At 41.0% G+C, this 19,246-nt stretch overlaps 1 protein-coding gene across 2 annotated transcripts in view; it reads left to right on the top strand.

Annotated features, from left to right (window-relative positions):
• The window catches only part of CEP152 (centrosomal protein 152), a 71,184-nt gene extending 55,774 nt beyond the window's left edge, over positions 1 to 15,410 (top strand). The window contains exons 21-27 of one of the 2 annotated variants that reach the window (XM_040968660.1): positions 1,732 to 1,870; positions 4,939 to 5,106; positions 8,953 to 9,049; positions 9,536 to 9,639; positions 11,869 to 12,022; positions 12,274 to 12,377; positions 14,095 to 15,410. In XM_040968660.1, coding sequence (XP_040824594.1) covers positions 1,732 to 1,870; positions 4,939 to 5,106; positions 8,953 to 9,049; positions 9,536 to 9,639; positions 11,869 to 12,022; positions 12,274 to 12,377; positions 14,095 to 15,137 — 1,809 coding nt within the window. In that variant the 3' untranslated portion in view covers positions 15,138 to 15,410. Of the gene's footprint in view, positions 1 to 1,731; positions 1,871 to 4,938; positions 5,107 to 8,952; positions 9,050 to 9,535; positions 9,640 to 11,868; positions 12,023 to 12,273; positions 12,378 to 14,091 lie in introns of both variants that reach the window. The other variant, XM_040968659.1, reaches the window with a different exon arrangement.
• Positions 15,411 to 19,246: the final 3,836 nt, after the last annotated feature.

The following is a 19,246-nucleotide window of genomic DNA, read 5'->3' as shown; positions in this document are numbered from 1 at the left end:
GGTAAAAATAACCAAGCAAGGCCACTTTCCCATAAACAGTCCTTAATGCTTTAATCTGAACTTTTAGGGAAATTAAAATTTAAAAAATGATCTGTGGCATGTTTTAAAATGAGAAGTGGGCAAATTATATGTTTTGAAGTGTGTTTTTCTGAAAAGGTGGGTAAGAAGCTATGGTACCACACCTGATCAGTTGCAGATGTTGTCTTTCATAGGGTTTATGATAAAGGCGAGCAGTGTTAAGATCATCCAGGTGATTTAATGGGACTCAGGAGTCTATGGAGGCTCGATCACATAGTCTAGCTCAGAGTCCAGACTTTCCCAGCTTCTGTTGGGCGGGTCAGATTTTATCCCTGAGAAAATGCCTTATGAAATTCCTAATTTGGCATTTGTTATGGAAATAAAATTTGCCCTCTTGCAGTTTTTAAGCTAACTGAGAACCTTGGGGTAAAGCAGTGATTATAAATTCATAATACAGGTTCCATAAATGTGAAGAACCACGATGTATAATTTCTTAAGTGTGTTGCTTGTAGACTTGCTGATAGAAATTAAAAACAGGAAGAACTGCTCATCAGCATGCATAAACAAGTCCTCATTTACAGAATGGAGATCCTCAAGATTAGAATGGAGAGGATAAAATGAATGGAAAATAGTTTAATAAAAATGGGTAACTCACAAAATGTTAATAGAGCGTACAAAATTTTGCATTTGAGGTTATATGTTCTTGTCTTTTCATTTTAACAAAGTCAGACCAGAAGTTTGCCACATTCCTAGCTGTTTTGTCATGGTGGCTTTTCTGCAATCTTGAGTAGGGACCAGAAACATTGATGCCTTTGGATTCAGCTTTTGTTCTTCGCTTTGGCTTGAGCCCCCTGGCCTCTTGACTGGGTAGAACTTTTGCCTTTTTCTGCTTTTGCTGACCTGTTCTTGTTGACCATCCAAGGTAGGTTTCCTGACAGTCCGTTGAATGAGTTCTTCATAATCTGAACTAAGACTTCTAGAATCAACCTCGTTTTATCTTTAATAGGCAGTCTCTTCTCAGCCTTTCAGTTAAGATCAAATATAGCAATTAGGCAGAAGTGCTTTCTCAACATCACACTATGGCTTTGTGATTTACTGTTTGTGTAAAGTCTGAGACATATTGCTTTAAAAACTACTAATGAATTTAGGAATCATATTGCCTATAACAAGTATGGGAACATGAAAAATCATTCAGTGTTAGTGCTGAAGTAGTCTTGCGCTACATGTTTGCTTTGGCTAAGCCTCAGCTTCTGTTAACACTGGAATTCAACTGGCCTTTTTTTTTTTTACATAATGACAGTTTGTTAAAGTATTTAGAAGGATATGAAATACAACCATGGTAAAAGTAATTTTGTATATTATATTCAGTTTGTTGGAGTCAAAAGCTTGTTTTACAGTGGTTAATGAACTTGGTTCCTGTTGCAACTCTAGAAGGTGCTCTGGATTTGGAAGAACAATTCAGATTTCCCATTGTCCATACCTGCAGTAGAATCATGTAGACCATTAAATGGCTCAAATGCCTTTGTGTGGTATATAGGCTGTCTGAACACTCCTGTGATGCTTTGTATGATCATGGGACAACGGTCGATGGTATAGACAATAGTTCTGTGATACAGGCCAGGCAAGTCTTTCTTTTCTATTAGCATTTTAGGTAAAAATTTGTGTGAAGATGTTTTTTTCCTGGATATTAACTTTGAAGATAATTGATTGCAGGGGCGTATGGCTAAGATCTCCATGGATGCTGCCAAGGATGGCACCGGCAGAGCAGCCCCAGCAGCCCTTCCCACGTCTATGTCTGGACGCTGTGCCCAGCCATTGCCGTGGCAAGAAGTGGAACCAGCAGCAGAAACTGGTAACTAAATTTTGTTCCTACTCTTCTCTGTAACCTCTGGAATGGCCATCCCCAAGGGTGGCTTTGAGGAACAAATCAAATCTGTGAGTGGTTTTGTTAATGAACTCATTCATATGTGCTGTTCCTCCCACTTAATGTGGGTCCTGTCTCTTGATTTGATTTTGTGTTTTTGAAGTCAGGCTTAATTGGGACGTTCTTTTCATGGTTTTCCTTGCATGTACAACTGATGCTGATCAGAGAATTGCCAGATAAGTATGTTTCATTCAAATTCCTAAAGCTTATCTCAACCATTTTAAACATAAAAATCAGCCTGCAGTGTATAAGTTTTCTAACTTATTTGTGACTTATTTTTTTTAATAATCAAAGGCACTGTTTAATTTCTAACAATGTCTTAAATTTCTTCCTCTCTTAATATGTGATAGGGTAGATGGTACACAGTATGTACTACTAAAATCTTGGAGAAATTTACAGTGTAACTTTTCCTAAGCTTGTCATTAGGAAAAGGAATTTGTGTACTGTGCCACATAGCCTGAGGAATAAGGGCTTCCATTGCTTCCTCTCGAGTTTTCTAAGGTCTAACCTCTGTGATTAGCTCCCAGCCTCTTTTAGGGTGTCATCCCCTTGCAGCCTGCCCCTTCACAATTTTCACTGCAATCTGGCAGAACTAGCAATTGCCAGAGCAAATTATCCACCCCAAGCCGATAACCTTAGGTGTCACACAATTCTAATCCTGTTGGTCACATTACCAGGATGTTAGGTGAGCACCACCTGTTAGTTCATAGTTACACAAGCCCTTTATCCTTACTTCTGGAGGGTTGAGAATATTGTCTGTTAAGCAGGTGGTAATACTACTGTATGTCTTTTCAGTTTTTGGTCATATTTGGAGCAGCCTGGCAATTATTTCTTTGCCTTCCACAGATTAAAGTATACGTTTTAAAGGTTGTCTGGCTTTAGGAAGTCCTATAAATATGAAAGAATTAGACTTGGACAAGTCAGACTGTAAAGAGGATTTATTTCTGTAGGTTTTTTTCTTTTCTCAACAAGTTTGCTAGAAAGAATGAAATAAATCAAAACAGACATTAAGTGATGAAGGTTTTCATGCTCCCACCACCAGATAATCACTGTTGTTTGGCTCTATGCCCCTGGCATTTTAATACTTAAGTAACGTCAACATCAGTGATGAAACACTTGATACATGTAAGAATGTGTGTGATGCATAGGCAACATAGGGGAGTGTAACAGCCAGGAACTTTCATCATTTAAGAAATAGAACATCAGCGATGCTGCGGACTACAGTTCTTCCCTCCAGCCTGAGGTAACAAGTAATTAAATACGCTTAGTTGTAAAAAGTTGTTTGTCTTTACCACTCATGTCTTTTGTGACTTGCTTTCTTTCTACAGAGTTTTGTTTGGTTTAATGCATATAGCTCTATTTCTCTATTTCCACTGCTACCTAGTATTTCACAGAGAAACATACTAAAATGAATATCTGCTCTCATCAGTGGGTATTTGCATGGTTGCTGTTTTTACAAAAGTGTCTCATATGAAAAATATGAGTGTTTGGTATGAATATGATGCTTCGTTGTCCGAAATGGTACCATTTAAATGAAACAGGAATCAAGAGAGCTGATTAATTTAATGAGCTTGTGCTGATTATGTCAGTGACAGTAGTGAAAGTTTATAAAATTACAATGACCAATTATACAGATTATACAATTTGATAACAGTAGCTGTTTAGCATGTGATAAAAAGAAAGTATCCTGCATAGCACCTGGAATTCAGCAAGTTTCGAATCATGTTTTTAAATTTGGAGATGACTTCAAGCTTATTAGCTGCAAAGTAAGAAAACCCAGTAACATGTCTTTTGTAATAACACTTTACCCAGTAGGTGTTCCTCTGTGTGTCTGCACATGTGAGAGGGACAGACTGTGACCTTTTGTGCCTGAATGCTTGGCATTTTCTAAGGAAGGGGATTATTGTCCTGAATAGGCATAATATAATAAAGAGAAAAAGTGAGACCACAAGCAGTAGATTGATATAAGACTTGTGAATTGACCCCATATTGTCTTGGGCAGCATTTACTTCCCTCCAAGGCAGGAAGGAGTCTGTCTGGGGTCAAGTGTCACATTGAGTTATCAGGTCTTTAGCCTGTTTCAGTCTGGAGCTTTCCACAGCCTCTGTGTCACAGGTGACAATGACATTTGAGAGAAGTATCTCCTGCATCCTTTTGTGACAGTGTTCATCATTGGGGTTTGTCTGCTTCTTCATGAGCAGATTCTTGCCTGCACACTGCTAGGGTGATATATTGTATATTTGGCCAAAATGTTTCCCAGTTTGTTCATTCATCAGTATTTATATAGTGAACAACCCATAGGGAGACACTTAAGGCCATGCAAATATCCTTTTCCTGTTAAGTTTGCTGATTCTTACCTGATCCATTCTTTACTATGGTGTTTGCAAAAATGTATTTTCTCCCAATTCTAGACCTCCCTACCTCGCTACCAGGTGGGTGCTCAGTGTGGTGTAATCGGGAATCTCCATCTACCTGTCTGTCTTGCCTATTTACCAACCTTCCTACTCATCCGTCAAATCATTCAGGATTACTGGTATGACTCTTGATAATTTATAGTTCATTGTGTTGTTTAGTGATGCTCAAATTGACATCAATTAGAGAGCCTTCAAAATATGTTCTTGTGTTGTGACTGAACTTGAGTATTTTCTGGCATGGCAAGATCTTTGCCTCTTTGTTCCTTTCCCAGAGCCTGCAATCATTTCTTGAAGAGCCTTGGTTCCTTTTAGTAGATGATGTTCTGTGCTATAACCTGAACATAGGATTCATAGAAGTGTTATAAGTAGATGATACTATCCAATTTTACATATGAAGAAGTTCAGTATGCTAATCCCACTGCCTGTAACTGGTGGGAATAGGACTTAAACCTAGGTTTCCGTCTTAAGCAGCCTACTTTTTCAGTTATCCTAGAGCCTTCTGTTCTGAGTCATTATCTGGTTTGCTTTTGGTAGTTCTCCATCTAAACTGATGTGAAAGCTTTCTATCATTTAATTTTGCAGATAAGAAAAAGAGCCATGAAATTAAAGATCTGTGCTGTGGACCCTGCTTTCAAGAACTTGGAAGGGCAAAGCAGGAATGTCAAGATCTGAAAAGAAAACTGGAGACATGCCGTAGGCATCTTCAGCATTTAGAAAGGAAGCACAAGGCTGTAGTGGAAAAAATTGGAGGTTAGCATTGACAGTAGCACTGCTACCGCCATGAATCTTTTATCCTTGTTGGCACAAATGTTCTAATGTGACATTTCAGTTCATGTTTGCACTCTCTTGGGATTAACATAACCTAATCTGGAGCTTACTTTTTACTAACATAATTATTCCTGCTAAGCTCAAAAGAGGAAAATTTCAGCTCTGATTAAAAGGTCGCATTCTTTCCATCTTTTCTTGAACAGATAGCAAGGGCCCGGTATGTGTCAGGGACTGGGGATGCTGGAATGAATGTTTCCAGCTCTGATGGAGATGTGAAGTACTATGCTTGTGACAGGAACTGAAGACAGACTAATAAACTGACATTGAGTGTGATTGGCAGTCTGCTGTGTGGACTTACAGTTAAGGTAGACTGCCTACCTCTGGAGAAATGGAGTCTTTTTTCAGGGAGGAAAAACACTTTGCAGGCAGGGCAAAGTGCATATGCGAAGGCAGTTTGGTGTGGCCTCCTCCACGTGCTCATCACCGTGGGCACAGCCTCCTGCAGAGGGGTCCCTTCTGCCACCTCCCACGGCCTTTGGGGGAGGGAAAGCTCTCGGCCTTAAAGACTGCTCCCTCTTTCACTGCTTGGTGCACGGTGTGCTCTGTACGTGGGACAGGTGGTGGATGGCTGAACGGGTCACATTTTACTGCGGAACTGTGTCTGTGGTGTTATCGCGCTGACCTGCACTGTCTCCTAACACGGGCTTTTTGGCTTAACTCTCATCTTTTTTCAGTTCAACTCTTAACGGTTCAATATTTTCCTCCGAACCTTCCCTGATTTTCCCCAGTTTGGGTTAAGTGGCCTGCTTTGCTGTGGCCCTGTGACCCTTCTCTGTTTCTGTATCTTAGTGGTTTGGCTCCATGCCTATAACCCTCTTCAGGTTGTAGGTTCTCTCAGGGATAAAGAATCTGTCTTGCTCATGTGTGTAACTGTTGTCTGGCGAAGTGCTCAACCCTGTAAGTGTTTACTAATTATATACCCCCCAGAAGAGCAGGTGCAGAGGTGCACTTCTTTTTATATTCGTCTCTATCTCTTACCTGGACAAGAGCAGGCATCCCACAAATCTTTCTTTTCCAGTTTGGCCCCTGAAACTCATTCTCCATGAGGCAACTAGAGCCATTTTTAAAAGATAAATTGGATCTTTTGTTTACAGTTGCTCCCTGGCTTTGTGGTCCCAAGTACAAAATACAAACAGCTTAGCGTGGATGTACTGTCAGCTCCTGGATACTCTCAGTAGAGCATAGTATGGATTTCCTCATCTCTGGTCTGAGCCACTCTTTCATTCTTTCACCAAAATTTTCCATTTCCTGGTTAGCTCTCTTTGTTGCATATTCTTCACTTTTATATGTTATTTTTGTAATTTTCTTTTACCTGTACTCCCCTTTGGAATATAGATTTCAAGGATCAACTCCTGGCCCTGCAATTAACATCATGCTAGTTTCATAACACATAAGTAAATATTGATGGCTAAGAGAAGCCACATGTTACCTCATCTGCTCACTTTACTGCTTACTAAATCTGTTACGGATGATTATTTTATGTCAAGAAAGGCTAAGGATTTTGAGACAAAAGGTTTATAGTAGAGGACAGAAAAGTTAACAATATTTGCCCAACCATAGCAATAAATACAGAAATTCTTCAAAAGTTCATGGACTCCAAGGTCGGTAGGATGATTCTGTTGACTAACCCTCTACCTATAAGTGTATCCCATGTGCTAAACTTCCCATCCAGCTCCCAGCTGATGGGGCCATATTTTGCTGCCTTTGCAGGCCAAAACCTTCAGATGCTTCACCTACATGAGACCTGGAGGAGGCTTCAGGCCCCTGTACCTTCTTATTGGTACAGCTCTCGCCATTGCAGCTGTTTGAGGAGGGAATCAGTGGACGGATCTTCCTCTCCATCTTTCCTCCTCTGTATACTGACTTTCCAATAAAAAGTTAATGGAATGCACATGAAAAAATTATGCATAGATTTCAAAAAAATGTTTGAATATTTGTCTGTTGGAAAGAGCAAGAAAGGTGGAGGGAGATTTCCCATCCAGTTGTTCACCCCACAAGGACTACAGTGGCCAGGCTAAGCCAGAAGCAAGGAACTCCATCCAGGTCTCTCGTATTTGGGCCTTCTTCCAGTGCCATTCAAGGTACCAAGATTGGAAGTGGAGCAGCAAGGGCTTGAACTGACACTCCAATATGGGGTGTCAGTATTGCAAGTAACTTAACCCACTGTGCTACAGTGTTAGCTTCGAATTTCAAAACATTTTTGCACCAAGGTAAGTTCACACTAACCTGCATATCTGAATGAGATCCATTTTAGAGCACTGAGAAGAATAAGACATCAGTTTGGAAAGAGCCATTCTGAGAACATGAATTCTGTTAACTTAGAAGCAAGAATAAACCTCAGAGTTATGATGGAGCTTAAGTGGACATGCAGTGAAATTACTGATACTTTGAGAAAAGTTTACCTTGCAAGTGCTGGGATACCATATGGGCACTAATTCATATTGCAGCTGCTCCACTTCTCATCCAGCTCCCTGCTTTGGCCTGGGATAGCAATGGACAGTGGCACAAAGTCTTGGGACCATGCACCCATGTGCAAGAGCCACAAGAAGTGCCTCGCTTCAGATCAGCTCCGCTCTGGCCATTGCAGCTACTTGGGGAGCGAACCAGTGGATGGATGATCTTGCCCTCTCTTTCTCTGTAATTGACTTTCCAATAAAAATTAATCTTAAAAACATTTACAGGGATAATGCTCCCTAAAAAGGGCACCTTTGTAAGATGATGGGCAGTCATCAGTGGTCCAGCAAGTTTTTAAAATACACCTATTTTTCATCAAAGTTAAGGGTTGCATTGATAAGAATTCCCGGGACCTGCAGCTTTTCAGGGATGAGCAAAATGGTGTCGTTGCTTACAAAAAATATCTTAACTGTTGAACTTGAGTTGAGAAGGGTTAGCATTTAAATAATATTTCCAATCCTGTTTTTTTTTATTAACTTCTTAAAGTCTACTTACAAAATTTGAAAATTTTTCAAAAAGAAAAAGGGTGGTTGGATGTGATTAATATTTAACACCATACATTATCACAGAACCATTGTTCTATGTAGTCTTTCCTAAAAGTTATAGACCACGATAAATCAAAGAAAGTTGGTATTTTTACAAGGTTGATGATGGAGGTCAGTACCAGACAAATCATTTAGTAGTTTTGTTTATAAGTCTCACTAGGTGATAATGTTCTTGCTGTTGTGGTTACATTTTTGTTTCTTAAATTTCATTTTCCATTCTTGGTAACATTCACTGAAAATGGAAAAAGTAATTTAATTTCCCAAATTATGGAGTATATTAGGGGGATGCCATGTTCACATTGGTATTTACAGGTCTTATATAAGGTGTTATGCATTTATTGTTTCTGTAAGGTGAGTAATACTGTCCCCATTTTACATGTGAAAAACACCTTAGGTTCAGCAAGGTTAAATAATTTACCATGGTCGATTCAAGTGTTAAGAAGCAGAGCTAGAGATGCGTTTATGTGAGCACAGGGTGAGTGCCAGGATCCGCTGGAGAATTGCAGTTAGAAATCCTGGTAGGCTTCTGCCAGAGCCTCGTCGAGCTGCAAAATGAAAAGTGCACATGAGGACATTGGAGACCAACGTGAGCCCGAGCAGGAAGCAGGCGGACCACCGATCCTTCCTGAGTGCTAAAGACAGAACGGTCAGACTAGACCTTCTTAGGGAATTGAGAGCTCAGAGAGTGACTGGGGTTATACACTGGGTAAGGAAAGGAAGACTGGAAAATAAGAGAACTGACCACTTTACTATCCACTTCATCTTGCAGAAGAGAACAACAAAGTCGTTGAAGAATTAATAGAAGAAAACAATGACATGAAGAATAAGCTGCAAGAAATGCAAGCACTGTGTAAAGCACCACCAAGGTAGACTTTTAACATTTTGAAGAGACCAATCATGATGTTTTTGAAACTATTTCTTTGGTTAAATAGCAAAAGGTATACAAAATCTCCCCAAATCCTGTCTCCAGCAGGTACTGTTAGCTTCATTTCACTGAACCTTCTTTCCCTACGCATGCCATGTGCCTACTGTATTTGAAATTAGGATTATTGTAAAAGATTTTGTAATCTTTTATTAATCTGATATTAAACATTTTCCCATATTAAGTCTATGCTTTTTGATACCTACTTTTTCATCACATGGACTTATTACTGTTAACCATCTATACTCTTAAAGTTGTGTCCATTTCCGGCCCACTATCCCCCTTCCCTATTTAAAATACTTGTAGTAAGCATCTTTGTAAATGATTGTTAACTCATCTTTGTTTCTCTTGAACATATGGATGCACATTTAAAAAAACAAAAAACAAGGTCTTACAGAGTCTTCTTTTGCCATCTTTGGTTCGTTTGTAGGTCTTTGTCAGAAGGGGCTGTTGAAAATCCTTGCCCGCCGTGCAATGTTGAAGCGTTGGAAGAACTCCGTGGACAGTACATAAGAGCTGTAAAAAAAATCAAGCGTAAGTTCTTGAGATTCTCATGATTTTAACATTGGCTTGGGTCTTTTTGAATGAAGACTTGTAGTTTGAAAAATTCTGGAAAAATACTATCATTGATAAACTGCCTTTCATCTTAAACCAGTAATACATTATGCAGTAATGAATCATTTAGTCCAAATTACAATATATTTTGGAAGTGACATGAGTGTATGAAAGTAGAATTAAGTTTTTTGAAGCTTAAAAGCATTCGAGGAACACAGAACTGGCACCTGCTTGTTCACTCCCAAATGCCTTCAGTCTCAAAGCCAAGGCCCACATCAGTGTGAGTCCCGGAGTGAGCCTTGACAGGAAGGTGGAGTTGGGGGTGGAGCTGAGCCTCGACCCCAGGCCCTCTCATATGTGCTGTGGGCATCCACTCACCAGATGTCTGCCCCCAGAGTTTTAAATTATTGATTAACCCATTTTGTTTTTATAAACTAATCTCTCAACTTTCAGTGAGGGAAAATGTCACATGAGTTTAAGTTGCTTATTTCCTACAGGTAAACTTTTTTTTTTTTTTTTTTTAAAGATTTATTTTTATTATTTTTTATTGGAAAGGCGGATATACAGAGAGGAGAGACAGAGAGGAAGATCTTCCATCCGATGATTCACTCCCCAAGTGAGCCGCAACGGGCCGATACTATGCCGATCCGAAGCCAGGAGCCTCTTCCGGGTCTCCCACGCGGGTGCAGGTTCCCAAAGCTTTGGGCCGTCCTCAACTGCTTTCCCAGGCCACAGGCAGGGAGCTGGAAGGGAAGCGGGGCTGCCAGGATTAGAACCGGCGCCCATATGGGATCCCGGGCGTGCAAGGCGAGGACTTAACCACTTGCGCCACCGCGCCGGGCCCTACAGGTAAACTTTTAAGGAAGATAGAAACTACCCTGGTAGGCAGTTGCTCTGTGACTGTTATTCCTTAGCACTGGATGCTAAGTCAGTCCTTGTCAATAGCAGGTGGTGCCAGCAAGCCCCAAGAGCCTGCCCTGATACTTTCCCAGTGTGTGGCACTTGGTTTTTCATAAAAGGGATGTGTCCCACTAAACAATAACCACCTCTCAAGAATAATGAACCATGTTAAATGTATAACACCCCTCAAAACAAAAATATACAATAACTAGTACTTGAATAGGAAGAAGTATGTTTTTACTTTCTAAAAATGTTCATTTTTATTAACAAGCAGGAAAGATCTCCAGTACCTAAAATAGTTAGTAGAGTATCTATCACATAGACGTTCTGAAACACTCAGCACCAATGAAAGAATTTTGCTTCTTAGTTTTTGCTGTTACTAAGAAAAGATTGTTACTACAAACAAGGCAGCTTTTTCTTAATGCTTGTGGTCTTTAAGCATTTTGTTCATCCTACTACGCGGCACGTCGGGGGTAAGTGCTCTGTTTTAGAGACATTTGGTCTCAGACCAAGTGGTTTTAGAATGACTCCCTTTTTGCCATTTTAAATGATGAAAGTTTCCCAGTTAGTGTTTTTGCGTGAAGCGCATAGTTTTTAGATGCTTTATGATACCAAGAGGGAAACTCCCATATGAATGGGTTGTGTAATACAACAGGGTAATGAAACTCTGCGTAGGATGCAGTTCTAGATTTTTGGTAAAGCAAGGCGAGCCCTAATTAGCAGTTACGGGTCCAAGCCATGCTAAGGTAAAGACAAAAGAACCTGAAAGCTGAGAATTTACACAAATGTGAATTTCAGAAGGTCTCTTCAACTCTCCCTTACAGTAGCGTTTCGCGCTGTGTCCCAGGGTTTGTGATGCTCTATTTGGTTAGGGACACAGTAAGCACTGCCAAGGATTAAATAAGGAATAGAATATGTATTACAGCACAAGGGAAGAATATAAGTCTGCAGCTTATCTTGCCTCCTTCCCCTCTTTTTCTGTAATTTCTTCTCAACTAAATGTAGTGGACAATGGAAATATACATTTCTGTGCCTCATGTTGAGGGTACTTTCTTACTAAGTGTTTTAGAATATATGAGTGTTTCCGTTGGGGGATTATATCATGTTTCCTTGACATATGTAGCTATATCGTCCTTGCAGACTTTTAAATTGCTTCTGAGTCTGTCGGGATGATGATCTGGAGAGTGTAATGTTTACACTAGACCTCCAGTCACTCCCTCTTGCAGAGCATCGGTCTGAGGGCGGTCCAGGCTGTTTCTGAATCCGTGCTAATGAATCTGCATCCTGTGGGTATGTCCCTCGCTGCAGGTGACATGCTTCGTTACATTCAGGAGAGCAAGGAAAGAGCTGCGGAAATGGTCAAAGCAGAGGTGTTGCGAGAACGCCAAGACACTGCCCGCACGATGCGCAAGTATTATTTGACTTGCCTCCAACAGATTTTGCAGGATAATGGAGAAGAAAGGTAGGTTCATTCTAAACAGGGTCCCAAGACAGCATGTTGTCATTTTCTAAACATTTTCCCTGACCCCAATATTAACTGTTTTCTATCTGATCAGCCACTGGGGGGGGGGGGGGCGGTTAAGAGAAACTTAACAGCTTTGCCTACCCTAAGTGTTGGCAGAGCTAATAGGAAAACAGAAATCCTGGGACTAAGGAAACCCATTTTTTTTCATCTAGACTGTTTTAATTCAGTATTCTGGAATTCCCCCACAGGGCTGAAAAAAGGATTATGAATGCTGCTAGCAAGCTCGCTACAATGGCAAAATTGCTTGAAACGCCTATTTCTAATAGATCCCAGAGCAAATGTGCACAGTCAGGTAGGTCAGAATGAGTCATTTGAGTGGTTTTTCTCTTAGTTTGTTTTGCATACTGAAAATATTTAATACACAAAAGAGTGAGAGCTAAGTTGTGAAGTTATATGAGCATGTGTTTTACTTGAACAATTCTACACTCATTTCTGGAAGCTTCCCATTGTCGCTTCTACTGCTAAAAATGATAGAAAATTATTTTATAAAACTAAGATGAAAGCGTATCTGGGCTTATAGTATAGCAGTTTCCATGAATAGATCAAGTACTATAAAAAAGGCAGCATGGGATTCGAAATTGACACTTCAAAATTTCCAGAAGGTGAGAGCCAGGGTTAGGAATGTAATCAAGGCTGTTCCCCATACTGAGGTTGGGTGTCCCAGGAGAAGTAGTGGGTCTTGGGGACACCAGTGGGGGTAAATTAGTAGGTATTTTGAGCAATACAATTGGTGGGATCACCTTTTCTGTTCTTCCCATTTCCCTTCCCCACCGACCCCAGCAGCATTAAGCATCCGAGAGAAGGGCACAACCCAAGGTGGCTGACCGCACCACAGAATACCTGGGAATCTGCATACCTTGTAACTGGCACTTTAGGTGTGTAGTTCCCAGGTGCTCTGTGGCACGAGTGCCAGCAGATATATCTGTGCTGCACGGCTGATGAGGTAGAGATCTGAGCACATTTAAACAGCAAGTATTTAATCAAACCCCATCACCATGATGAAAGATAAAATGAAAAGGCATAGTTTGCTTAGAGAAATTAGGAAGATATATACAAGAGGAAGTGAAAATTATGCTCAGACTTTTGCGATTAGAATCTACCTTCTCCATGAAAATAACTATAGCTCGTGCTTGAACAATACAGACTGATTCGAGGAAGACTTGGAAAACATTTTAACCTATCAAAATTAGTAAATCAGTAGGCTGAAACATTAACAATCATAGTAAATGTGAGTAGGTTAAATCCACTTATTAAAAGACCACAATTTTCAAACATTAGTGCTGACTAATTCACCTAATAAAGAGTGTTACCACTACAAGGGACAAAGATAATTTGTAATAGGAAACTTCTGTGTATAAGGAGCTTTAGATTCATAGTAGATGAAGAAATATGAAAAAAGTGGTGAATTCCCAAGCACCCTGGGAGATGTTTTTGCAGAAACATGGGGTTTTTGAGCTTTTGGAAAAATTGAAGCACAGATTACTCAGGAATTCGCCATAGTGTTTGTTCTTCCCGGGGAGGAACAAAGACCGTAAGAATGTGACAATATGAACCTTGGAGAGTGAAATCGAGCAAAAGTCATTCCAGACTAGGGACAACATGGAAAAAACTCTTAATGGACTCAAGGGCCGGGACAAGCTGCTCTGAAATGCGATGCTTCCAGTTCTGTGCCGTGTGGCTGCTATGCCTCTGTCGGATTTCGTGTTCTATCCAGTTAAGTCGGAAACCCCAGTATTGATACAGGATGTGTGTATGTGCACAAGGACAGGTATCACACAAACTTCCTTCATCAGAACAGGTTCAAAGACACTGCCGACGGCTCTTGAAATGCATCATTGCAGAAACATGATCTAATAACGAGCGATAGTACTACATTGGATTGCAGTGACAAAATTTACGTACCAAGTTTATTTTGCAGGAATATATGTAAAAAAAATTTAGATATCTATATTTAAAATCTTTTAAATTCTCTTCGTTTTCTCAATTTTTTGTTCCCTCCCTTTCAGCAGCACTACCCCCTGCTTCAGAGATGCTGACTGGTGATGAAAAATCAAAAAGAAATGAAGTGCATCAGAATGCAGCAGATTGCATTGAAAGCAGATCAAATAGCGTCCACACCATCCCCAGGAGTGTGTGTGAGCAGGCTGCTAGGAGGAGGGCTGCTTGTGACTTACGAAGGCGATTAGAGGCCTCAGAGCACCGGGACATACAAAATGCGGGTCCCAAAGGCTCCCACTCGGACTTCCAGTTTGGGGACAGCAGCGGCAAGCACCTACATGTTTTGCCCAAGAACATTCCTCCAGAGCTTGTTCCCCGTGGAGGAGAAGGTTTTGCTTTGCACCAGAAGGCAGACCCCCTCCGTGATGGCCCTGGTTCTGACTCACCTCCGCCAGCAGCCACATACTCCTTTCCTGGAAACTTTGGAAAGAAACCCTCACCTAGATGTACCCCTGGTCTTCCTGAGTCAGGATCCACACATACCACCAGCTCTCAGAGTCCGAAGGAAAGGCCTGGCTGCAAAGTGCAAACACGGAATTCACTCGCAGAGAGTGAAAAGACCGTGTCAGAGCCAAGTCACAGTGCGGGTATTCGGGAACGCCCAGTCAAAGATGGCGGGGACCTCCAGGACTCCTTGGGCTGGCGTTCCAACAGTGCAGCTTTACCCTGTGCTGCTCCTGAAACGTCCTTCTCAAATGGGAGGTCGCAAGACACCCTGGATGTGCCAGGCGAATCTGTTCATTCCAACCAGTTTTCAGCAACCAGTTGTCTTTCAGATACAGAGAAACATAACATGGTTTGTCAACGAATGAAATGTCAGAGCGATCGTGCTCCAAGCCTGTCAGAAGAAACCAAGTATTCCTTGCTAGGGAAGATCAGTGAGACTCTGGGACACCCATCTCATCCTAAGGTTGATACATTGAGGGCAGATTTCCAGAAACTGAGCAGTACAGCACCATCTCCGGTGCGTCGGCAGCCTTCAAGAAAGCTGATTCTTCCCCTGGCTAAACAACAAGATAGTGGCTTTGACAGCCCATTTGTCAATCTAGATTAATCATTGTACAGTATTTAAGAATCAGTAACAGTGACAAAACTGGAAGGACAGACTATACAGAAAAACTCTGGATTTCTGCCTATTGTGATGTGTTGAGTAAAGCATTTTCATAAAATTATTTGGGATATTTATGTTGCCTTCAAAGGCCCGGTGGTATTTGTATAATGTGCTTCTGTGTGGTGCTTAGGGTTGCTAAACCATATATTTTTATACTTCTAAATTGACTCACTCTATAGTGTTAAATTATTTAAATAAACTTGCCTATGGTCTGTAGCATTTTGCTCTTGAGTCATTTTGTAGTTCATAATGCAGAAGTGTTATGCTGACATGCTTGACACTCGGGTCAGTAAAAATTTTCAAATTAGCCATGTTTTCTGAGGCTATGGAAGATCCAGTTAATGCTTTTTCTGGAAATGGGTACTTCACAATATCGATCCTTGCCTTTAATTAGAAAAAAAGGTTAGCAAAGTTTACTGCCAAAGACAAGTGTTTGTGTTACAGTTTCATTACTCTAATTAATTAGCCTGAACTTCAGTAGATTTAGTTGTGTTATTTCAGGGCATTGGTGACGCCAGCCAGAGACTTCAGTTTCTGTCAGAAACAATACTCTGAAAATTTAAATGACCTTTCTCATGCAGCACTCCTACTCATTTTACATTTGCCCACAGTGCAGTTTTGACATATTGATGCTGTGGGTTGAAAAGTTGTACTTCTGCACTGAAGAACAGAGGCAGAAATGATGAATTCCCTAAACTCTCTTGTTTCTAGATTGATTTTTTTAGATTGCTGCCGATGGCTTTGAACATTCAGATATGTACAACAAAGCATCCTGAAAACAGTTACTCCAGCTCTCTCTCGCTCCATCCACATGACCTGTACTTGCGGTTTCTTCTGCCTATTTTCCCATCCAGAACCAGGCTAACTTAGATGGCGGTTCAGTGGAAGCACTGTCTTCATGCCTGATACCTCCCTCTAAAAACAACCTCAACGTGAAATGTTCTGGAGCTTGGAAAACTGTCACATGAACTAGTAGCAGATACAAGCAAACCTAGAAATTAGCACTGGATTTTAGGGATTGCACTGGCAAGTAGCGGGAGTAAGGAACACACCAACTCTTTAGTAGCAAGGCTGTGATTTCTCTGTGAAAACCTCTAAACCAGCTGGACTTTATGCTCCCTGGATTGGTGTTTTGTTATAGTGAAGTACCTAAAGGAAAATAGTTATGAAAAAAGGAAGTGTATTTCAGCTCATGGTTTTGGAGAGCCACATCTTGGGTGACGGAGCACGTGTCTGTGTGTCTCCTTGTAAAGCCACCATGAATGGATCATGTGAGCACCACACTAACCACCTAATCATTTTCCAAGGCTCTGCCTCCCTCACCACCATAATAACTTCTAATTTCTACTCTCCTGGTATACCACTCACATACGATTTGGGGGCAGGAGGGGGTGGGAGAACATGAGAGCACTGTGCAGCAGTTAACACTTGAGACACCCAGACCCAATATTGAAGTGCTGGGGAACCATGCAAGTTCCTCTGCTTCTCATCCAGCTTCCTGCTAATGCACTCACCCTTTGAAGTAGCAGGTGAGAATTTAATGAGCCCTATCGCCCATATGGGTCACCTCAATGACGCTTGTTTTCTGACTTTGGCTTGGCCCAGCTTAGGTTGCTATGGGAATCGGGGGAGGGGGGGTGGTATGAACCAGTAGGTGCAAGATCTCCATCTGTCACTCTTATCAGACGAATGGTAAAATTTAACCAAGAGTTTGGGGATTAAACCTGAGAATCCTGAGCTCATTGCTTAGCTACTTACAAAGAGGAACTTCAAGTCCTCACACTTGCTCCTCCTGGTAAGATGTCTTTTTTGGTATTTCATAATCTCAGTAGAATTAAGTTCACTTTATTTCATATACATTACCACTTTGCTTCATATTCCCAACTACCCAAGAGGGTATGAATTTATCAGTGTGAAACTGAAGAGATAGAGCCAAGTGATGACGGGATGCCCACTGCACTGAAAGGTAAAGGCAGAACAGAAAAGAACCCTGTAGATACCGTGGTGACATATGTCAACCCTTGGCCATAGGTTTAATCCTTTATCTCTGGGTTTCATTTGCTAATGTATTTTCATGCATATGTTCATATTGGTCATTTGTTTTCTTGTGATATTTTGAACCTAGACTCTTTGCTGTAGGATGCGGACATTTCAGCCAGCATCCTACTAGGACAAACACCTGCCCTGCCCATACTTTTGAGCACCTACCAGGTATCAGTTGGCCTGTCATACTCTCTAAATATATTTTTATTCCTATTTCAACAGCCTTTCATGTTAGGACTTCACCTTATGTTACAAATGAGAAAAGGAGGTTCAAAGAGTTGAGAGGGTTTATACATGGAGTGTCATCATGTGGCTGAGCAGTTATCCCGATACCACTGAGTTACTGCAAAGTGTGGGCCAACCGAGCAGGTGTACAAACTGAAACAGCTTCTCTCCAACATCAATATCACACATGCCCCAAACATGTAACTGCTATTGTATTGTTAATAAGAGTCCTTTACACTAAATTTAGGAATTGCCACACTGTTCTGAAAAAAAAAAAAAAAAAGCCCTCTTAGATTGGATTTGTGCTAAATGGTTCAAATAGTTAGTACAAATCCATTTTTTTTCAGATTAATATCTGACAATTTTTTAAATCAAGTATGTTTCCAGTCTTTATGTCCTCACTTTACCAGCGAGTCTACATTCTACATCTAAAACATTGGATTTGGCTAGCCAACACTGTTGTACCCATGCTATGACCATTTCTACCTTGTTGGCAGAGGAAGGAGAGTCTGACATTTGTCTCATGATTTATCCCAACTTGTTGAGTTCTCTTTGACCTGAGCTAATCATATAGCTCTAATTCCTATTGCTGGCTATTGATGTAGGGTATGGGCAAATGACTAGGTACTGGACAACATGAGAGAAGGGAAGGGAAAAATGTTCCTTTCTAAAATGCCATTCCTTCCACGCTCAAAAGGGAGATGAACCTACAGTGACAAATGTGCACTTTGTTTTAGATCAGTGGGGACAGGCACTTTAGATGTTACTCCATCTGATTGTAACACAAGGTAAAGCCAGCCCACCAAGGAACAGAACTGGCGCCCCAACCACCTGCCCTAGAGCTAACCAACTCCTGATTCTTTATTTCATGTGGGAACATATACTCTAGTTTGGGAAATACATGCTTGGAGCTACAAACACTTTAATTAACCGTATCTGCTTTGTGAAGTAGTTGCAAAGTTCCAATAAGATGTTTTGAAGGACCCAGTAGCACCTAGCTGATAGCTGAGAATCCATAGATGTCAGCCCTGAGGGAGTTTCTTTCAACACCAAGTCTTGTGTAAAATTCTCTCAGTAAACACTCATGTCTTCTGTGATTTTTAGTATTTAATAAAAGTTACACAGGAGCATGCCAATTCTAGCTTAGCTTAAAATGATGTAAATCTGTGATCCCAGAATGTTGTGAGTTTCAGAAATACCTTCACCAAATTTCAAGAAAGGATCATCTTCTGCCTCAGATGATAATGTATTTGGCCCATTCCCAAGAAAAGTGAGGAACACTCCTGTTTGCCGACAAAGAATAAAGCTCACCCGATAAACACTGCAGCAAGTTTACTTTCTTACGGATTTTAAAATTTTTATTGGAAAGTCAGATTTACAGAGAGAAAGAGAGGGAGAGGAAGATCTTCCATCCATTGATTCACTCCCCTAGTAGCTGCAATAGCCAGAGCTGAGCCAATCTGAAGCCAGGAGCCAGGAGCTTCTTCCATGTCTCCCACACGGGTGCAGGGTCCCAAAGCTTTGGGCCATCCTCAACTGCTTTCCCAAACCTCACACAGGGAGTTGGAAGTGAAGTGGAGCAGCTGGGATACAACTCTATAGCCATGGGATCCTGGGCATGCAAGGGGAAGACTTTAACCACTAGGTTATGGCACTGGACCTGGAAGTTTACCTTCAAAAGTTTTTTTCTCTAGATCTGAGCAGGTTGTTTACAGATATTTCGCCTGTTCTGAAGTTGAATAGCAGAAGAAAGAACTTGTTCAAAATAAAAAGGAAAAATTAAG

This window comes from Ochotona curzoniae, unplaced genomic scaffold, assembly GCF_017591425.1.
Source record: "Ochotona curzoniae isolate NIBS_2020 unplaced genomic scaffold, NIBS_Ocur_1.0 scaffold_4701, whole genome shotgun sequence".
Lineage (NCBI taxonomy): Eukaryota > Metazoa > Chordata > Mammalia > Lagomorpha > Ochotonidae > Ochotona > Ochotona curzoniae.
Note: the sequence above shows the minus strand (reverse complement) of the source record. Positions and strands in the feature narration are given on the sequence as shown.